At 38.5% G+C, this 8,315-nt stretch overlaps 1 protein-coding gene across 1 annotated transcript in view; it reads right to left on the bottom strand.

Annotated features, from left to right (window-relative positions):
* pde3b (phosphodiesterase 3B) overlaps positions 1 to 8,315 on the bottom strand; it is a 59,405-nt gene that overhangs the window by 26,808 nt on the left and 24,282 nt on the right. Inside the window, exon 2 of the mRNA XM_046858202.1 lies at positions 1,001 to 1,051. Within this exon, the coding sequence (XP_046714158.1) occupies positions 1,001 to 1,051 (51 nt within the window). The remainder of the gene's footprint in view (positions 1 to 1,000; positions 1,052 to 8,315) is intronic.

The following is an 8,315-nucleotide window of genomic DNA, read 5'->3' as shown; positions in this document are numbered from 1 at the left end:
TTTTGTAAAAATAGTCAAACATAAATGTGCGCTACATTAATCACACACACACACACACACACACACACACACACACACACACACACACACACACACACACACACAAGAACACACACACAAACACACAGACATATTGAGGGAATGAATGAATGACTGATGGAAGGAATGAAGACATTTTGTAAAACTATGCTGAAATAAGCAGAACAATTATGTAGAACATGTCTTTAGAAAATTAAATATTAAATGTAAAACACACACACAATCTATTTCCCAAATGGGGTCTAACAAATGTAAAATATATCATTTATTTTTTCATTTATTTAATTTTATATAATAAAATGAATATAATAATTCTGTTTGAAAATGTTACAAGATCTTATGAAATATTTTTGTATATATTATAAATCTCAGCAGGCATTTTATTTAAAATTGTTTTAAAAAAATATAAAATGTGTGTGTAATTTTATATATATACATACATACACACACACACACACACACACACACACACACACACACACACACACACACACAGTATTAATCTACAAATGAGGTAATGGGGGCATGTCCTGCTTTGTCAGCATCTTTCAGATTATAAATAAAAACACAACCATGAACTATGATGTCATCAATGTCAGAATTCAGTATTGTGCATCATTTAGCATTAGATGATCTGTTCCTATAACTTTGCTCAACTAAAGGTTATGTGGTCCACCAACAAAAGATGCAAAGTACTAAGTTAGATAATATATTGAGATGAAAATATCAGGAAATGAAACTGAAATTCTGGTCTGTTGTTTCATATTCATCTATTCATCTCAAATCCAAATGTCTTATATAAAATAACGAAAATTACAAACAAAACAAACAAACAAAAAACAAATTATCAATAAAAAAAACAATGGCCTTACTGCTCCAATACTTAAAAGGCGGCTGTGTATGTGTATTTTTAGACGAGAAAGCAGGCAGTCCTGGCATTGCGTGGAGAATCAAAACTGACCTGATACTGAGGTTTGGACCATTGTTTCAGGTCCCAGTCCCACAGGATCATCTGCAAGAGAAAAAAAACAAAAAGGCAAGAATATTTATATCAAGTTTTACAAAATATTTCAGTTCAGAAGCGTGTATGTGCAAGGTGAGAGACTGTGTCACACTTTTACTCGAGTTCGACGGATAAACAAAGCTCAGAGCCTCTCGCTAAAAGGAAATCGAGGGGGGAAGAAAAAAAAATAGAAAACACAAAACAGCAAACCGCTTTAACCACAATGAGACGTCACAAGCAGCACTCGCAGATCTTATCTGACCTCAACAACGTCATACGAGAGCGCAAGAACATTTCCACCTTATCGGTTTTACCATACAGGGGTCGAGTCACACGCTGCTATCACCACACTACACAATGCTGATAACACATTAAAGCAGCGAGCAACATTTTAAACATCTTGGCTTTGGGCCTATAAACACTGCGCCTATACAAACGTAATATTGCTGCAATATGACCCAAGCAGCAACGCTCTTCTGAAGATGGGCAAGGCTATGACTCGACCCTGGTCATGAGAACGCAGAGGGTCAAGGGTGTGTTTGATCTAACTCAGATTTCAGACACTGCAACACTTCTAAGGTCACTTCAGTGTAAATCTGTAATTGTAAGGTGAGTCTAAGTGGATTTTTTTTGGAAGATTACATCGGACACCTGACCCTCAGATTCATGTGCTTTTTTGAACATCTCACTCCACATTTAATCCTACTTGCCGTTATAATAACCTTTACTCTTCTGAGATGATGTTTTACTAGATTTTGGAGTGTGACCATGGAGATTTGTGCACATTCAGCAAAAAGGATATTAGTCAGGTACTGACGTAGGGCGAGGAGACCTGGGGTGCGGCGTTCAAGTTCATCTCGCAGGTGTTCAGTGGGGTTGAGGTCAGAACTCTATGGCAGGCCACTCAAGATCTTCTACTCCACTTCAAGGAGCTCACTTTGTGCCAGGGGCATTGTCATACTGAAACAGGCATCCAAGGACCTCCTATACAACTGTGTGCTCCCAACTTTGTGGTAACAGTTTGGGGAAGATGCACATACAGCTGGAAAAGTCAGGTGTCCCAATACTTTTGTCCATATAGTGAACTACTGTTATGATTCAATTTGCATAACAAGGTTTTATTCCTCTTATTACACAACAGGTAGAAATTTTATAATTGTGTTTAATCAATTTCTTGAACAATGGCATCATCCAATTTTCCCTTTTTTCAGGAACTTTGAATGTAATGGTGAAGTGGCTGTGACTTAGCAGCTGTAAACACTCTCACCAGCCACTTTTTTCCTCTCGCTTGAAGACGAAGTGAATCACAGCTTTATACTGTACGCAGCTTAAACCAGAAACTACAAAGAAACATAAGCTCCTCTGTAATTACGTCAAAAACGTCAAGTCATCACGTTACCTCTGACACAGGAGACCCCCTTTATGTAAAAATAAATATCTTTACAAGAAAAAAAACCCTACTTTTTGTCATTTGTAGCATTCTGATGACGTATCGGAGCACACTGATATAAACCTGCACTACTGACAGAGCTTATATACACACAGCTGGCAGTGATTGTAGACGGGAGGCTTAAATCAAATATCTATAAATTGCTGGATAATGAAATTATTAGGCTCGAGCAGAACGTTATATCCGGAGGTCTCATCGATGTGGATAATGGTCCTGACACCTGATATTCCTGACTCAAATTCTTGCCCCGGAAACGGCCACAGCCAGAGGGATCGGGCGACGTCACACTAACGCCCATGCCGACATCATGCTAACTCCACGCTAATCTGCATGACTCCGGTCATCAGCACCTACACACACGTTCACGAAGGCAAATAAACCTCACCATGGCAACCTGACAAAATGTGCTCTGCAGAACAACACTGAACAACTCGTAGCAACCAGGACAGACGGAAAGGCTTGGAGAAAAAGAAGAGAACAGAAGAAGGAAAATGGATCAAGTCCGTGAACGTGTTTAACATTTTTGATTTGCATTCGATCGTAAGGAGGACGTGCAAAATCGCGCTGAATAATTATGCACTCGCGCGCGCTCACTTTTTTCGAAACCCCTTTAAAGCAATTCGGTTGGTTTAGTGTAAAGAAAACAGATCGTGGAGGGGTTATGTTTATGTTAACACAGGAGTCCAAGCGACAGATTCATTATGAGGGAATTATACGTACACTACAGATGCAGAACATTTCAATTTCCCCTTTGCTTTGAATAGGAGACCCAAACCTGTTTCAGCATGACAATGCCCCTGTGCACAAAGCCACCTCCATGTAACCCCATTGGGATGAATTGGAACAGAGTGCACCTCAGGGCCCCACACCATACACCAGTAACCTGACTTTAACCCCTTATAGCTGAATGAGCAAAATCTCCACAATCACACTCCAATACCTAGTGGAACATCTTCACAAAAGAGTGGCGGTTATTATAACAGCAAATGGGGACTACATGTATGTGCTTTTTTTTGGATGTTCAAAAAACACATACAAAACTTTTGTGTACAATAAATGTATATAAAATATGTACACACAGGGATACTGTGATGGCTGTTTTAATAAGTTCAGAAAAAAAAATCATTTACAAATCGGTGATTGACAATCAGAAACAATTTGATGAACTCAGTCAGACACACACACAAAAACATTTCTACCGCAAGAGTGAGATGAGGTTCTCTGACAAACAGCTCTAGTGATAATGACTTATTCTTACCATCGCAAGGAAAACAGAAGGCTAACGATTGTGCGCAAGACATTTTTATATACACAATACTTTTTAAAGCTGAATCCCACAAACACTTTACATGCTTAGAGATTTTCTGCTGCAGCTGCGTGTGTATGTGTGTGTGTGTGTGTGTGGGGGTGTGTGTGTATATAAAAGATGACTGTATATAATGCATGGAGATCATGTGATCAGTGCTGACCCACATTTTTTTTTTTTTTACTAGTCAGCACATTTTCTGTTACAATCTTGTAGGAAAAAAATGGGAAACGAAGAATTCATATAATTTCATGTTTAGTACACGATTTAGAAAGCAGAGAATGAAAGATAGTCCAAAGCAGAAACATGGCTGAAGATCAGAGAGCCGCTCTCGGTTCATCATGCAAAAAATAAATAAATAAATGCAAAAATCAGAATAACTTTTTTCTTTATCTTGAATTCAAGACCACAATCAGGAGACGGCAATATTTACAACAAATAAATAAATGTGTAATTATAAATTAACTTGATATATTTGTAATAAAGGTTTTTTTTTTATTGCAACACTAAAATCAGTTTATATCTGTTGCATTAAAGCAAGCAAGAGGCTGGGTGTGTACAATGCTGACATAATGCGTGTGTGTGTGTGTGTGTGTTTTCCGTGGGTGTCGGCTGTCTGACGTCAGTGCAGTCTAACACTCCTCTCACTGTGCAGCTGCTGTGAGTGTGGGAAAGTCCGTACGCTAACACTCGGCCTCGTGTGCTTCACACAAATCGCATTTGGGTCTCTAAATCTCACCAAATCTCGTTTACCTGTTTCTCATTCTGCATTAAGCCTACAGAAAAAAGCGTCAAATCCTTTTCAAGTGAGAAAGAACTATTTTGATGCGTTTCTTTAATAAATATAAATTCATTTTTTATTGGCCGAGTATAACATCTACATAATTCGAACCCAATTCAAATTCATTACCTGCTTTACACATTTACGTACATTTAACATTTTTTATTACTACATCTTAATAAAAAATAATTATGCTATTAATGATACAAATTGCATGAAATGTCTTTCTTCATATTGTATTTTAAAAATTGTCAAATATTTCGATGTACCCATGAGCTGCTTTTTTCACACTGAACTCAGGACTGTCAGTATGAGTGTGTTTGTGTGTGTGTATGTGTGTGTGTGTGTGTGTGTGGTGTACACGAGTGTGTCTTTGTTAAAATCTGGCATTAACATGATTAGTCGATGTGCATTAGCTTTTATAATTTTTTATCAAGTATATACACGAGTGTTTCTGCATATATATGTGTGTGTGTGTGTGTGTGTGTGTGTGTGTGTGTGTGTGTGTGTGAAAAATAAAAATATATTTGCTGTAGGTGGATTTTATACATGGAACTGGCAACCCTTTTAGTTGAAACGCTCACTTTCATGACAGTAATGAAAGATTTTGGCTTTCAGTCCGTTCTGCTCAGAAAGAAATCCAAAATTTTATTGCTCTCATACTGTATTTCTGTACAAACAAAAAACAAAAATGTCACTGCTTCATATCGCGCACACACACACACACACACACACACACACACACACACACACACACACATTAATAACAAGCATGCACACCATTTTAAAAAGATTTTATATATATATATATATATATATATATATATATATATATATATATATATATATATATATATATATATATATAAATAAATATGATCTTTTTAAAATGGTGTGCATGGATTGTTATTATTCATTTTTATTAAAAATAAATGCCAAAAGAGGAATCATGCAGCTATTACTTCTCGAGCACGCAAACTTCGATTTGAAAGTAAGCTTGTAATTAAAGTAAAAAGTTATTCCATTAAAAAAATAAATAAATAAATAAATAAAAACTAATAAACTGTGTTTGGGGCACGCCTGCTCCTGCTTTCGATTTGAATAAAAAATAAACGTGAAGTTGGAGCATAATAAACAGATACAATTACAGATAATGGCTTTGTGCTGCACCCCTCGTATGCGCGTGGGTGTGTGGATTGGCGTGTAAATGAATGTCTGTGTACGAGGGTGTGTTTTCATGAGCGTGTCTGTATGAAAGTGTGTGCATGCGAGTGTGTCATCATCACAAAAAGCAGTGTCCCTCAGTGGGAGCAATTGCAGTGACTCTGTACCAACGCACCCCCCCAGATCACCTGCCTCAAACGCAAACACACACTGATGACGCAGGTACAGATAACTCCCCCACCTGCTTGCCTGGCTGCCTGTCTCGCGCTTGCTGACCTCAGGCCTCTACACTTTTCCAGTTTAGCTCTTTGGCTTGGGGGCTGTGTGTGTGTGTGCGCGTGTGTGTGTGTGTGTGTAACCCGATCTGTTGGAGCTGTAAATATGAGCTAATGTGTGTTGTGCTGTCGCTCGGACACGAATGCCAAGTGTAACCCGCCTGCCGCCTCTTCATGAGCACCACGCCACCAGGCCTCTCCTTATGATGCGTTTCAGCAAAAACAGTCAGCTGATTAATAAAATCCCATCATGGACACTGATCCCGCAGGTCAGTGTGTACATTCTGTTCTCTCTTCGTTAAAAATTGTTGCTGGGAAATAAACAAAAAAAGGATGAAATATTTCAACATCTTACAATGTGAAGTATTAAAACAAACACTTTTAGTAGAAGGTATAAAAAAAAAAAAAAGGAAAAATAATAATAAAAATAACAGAAGTCGGTTGAAAGTGCAGCGCAGAGCCGCAAAGTTCCTTCATGTGCCTGACAAAATCTCCGCTAAACCGTCAGCCTCCCAGTGCGGGGCTTTGGCTTCGGTCCACGCCGCTTAATGACAAACACGTGTTTGCAAGAACAACAAAAACGCCCCGAGCTGAGGGAAGGTCAGCGCTATTACGTCAATGATGAACTTTTTCCCACAATGGCACGGTTCAGACTTCAGCGGCCCTCGGCTACGCGTCGCGTGAGCTGACTGTGAGAGCGACCTGAACCGAGCCTCCGGCCTTTTAGTCCAAAACTCCTCGTGGAAAATTCTCAGTTCAGCTGGTTTATTAATCTGACTGCCTTTTTTTTTTTTTTTTAACCTCCCACAAAAAAACCCTGATAATTTTCAGGTACTGTAAAGTTTTTTTTTTTTTTTCTTCACGATTCATTTTGTGGCATTTTTTGCAAAAGAAGTGTTAATTTGGATTTTCAAAGCCGATCTGATGAGAGAGCCCAGAGCGCTCGGCACGAGTGTGTGACATACCGAGCTTCGTTCCTAAATGGACTCCGGCAGAGCGACGTGAAAAAAGAAAAAAAAAAGAAAAAGAAAAAACCCTCTCCCCTCACTTCTCTCTCTCTCTCCTTCCTGTTTACTCGAGTTCTTTCCTGTCTGCTTTTTACAGTTTACTTTGCACATTTCACTTCACTCCAACAATAACATTGATGGCAATTTTATGATTGTTTTGATCAGTCCAACACGTTTGCTTTAGTCACTTGACCCCAATAAAATAACCTGTCTCAATAAAGTTAACGTCGGGGGGGAGAAAAAAAGAAAAATAAAAAAAGTTGCCACATCCACAAAAGCTTTCAGGGACATGGACAAGTGCACAAACTGTTTTTATTTTAAATCATTATAAATAATAGAACATTATGAACAGGAGTTCCTGGAATTGAAACATGCAGTTTAAGTTGCACATTGACAGTGTGTGTGTTTTGAATTTATTTACTCAGGCTCGTTCTACTGACCGAGTTTATTCACCTCCATCTGGGGAATTTTCCTTTGCAATGAATAAAGTGTTCTGTTGTCAATTTCTCAAAAAAAAGAAATCTTGAATAAAGAAAAGGCAGATAATTATTTTTAATAATTGTTTTATAGTAAAAATAAAAAATAGCTTCAATTTCTCAAAAAAAAAAAAATATTTTTTATTTTATTTGAAGATGTACATGGCAACATTAATATTTCAGCTGTGTTTGTTACAGTAGTATGTATTACAGTAGTACACTATATGGACAAAAGTATTGGGACACCTGTCAATTCAGAACCATATGTGGTTCATCCCCAAACTGTTACAACAAAGTTGGAGGTACACAATTTTACAGGATGCAGTATAGGATGTACAGAATGTCTTTGCAGGTGGAAGCATTGGATTGTTTCCCTTCACTTGAACTTGGTTAAGAGCCTTGCACAGGGACCCAGAAATGACAGCTTAGTGGGGCTAGGACGTGAACTCATGACCTTCTGATCCAAAGTCCAATGCCTTAACTACTAAGCTACCACTTTCCTTACACACAGCGTATACACACACACACACACACACACACACACACACACACACACACACAGAGAGCACTGACCCCCCATGTGACAGAGGAAGAGAAACACTTCAGGGACTGGACCCAATTTGGGCAATGCAGCTCCCTCAGCTCAGAGCTGGAATGCCTTGTAAGGGAACAAATCTGGCTTTATCAAAGGATCAGAACACACACACACACACACACACACACACACACACACACACACACACACACACACACACACACACACACACACACACGATTAACTAGGCTGTTGATGAGAAAACTATTTACTCAGTGT

Source organism: Silurus meridionalis, chromosome 9 (genome assembly GCF_014805685.1).
Source record: "Silurus meridionalis isolate SWU-2019-XX chromosome 9, ASM1480568v1, whole genome shotgun sequence".
Lineage (NCBI taxonomy): Eukaryota > Metazoa > Chordata > Actinopteri > Siluriformes > Siluridae > Silurus > Silurus meridionalis.
This window is presented reverse-complemented; position numbering and strand designations above follow the sequence as displayed.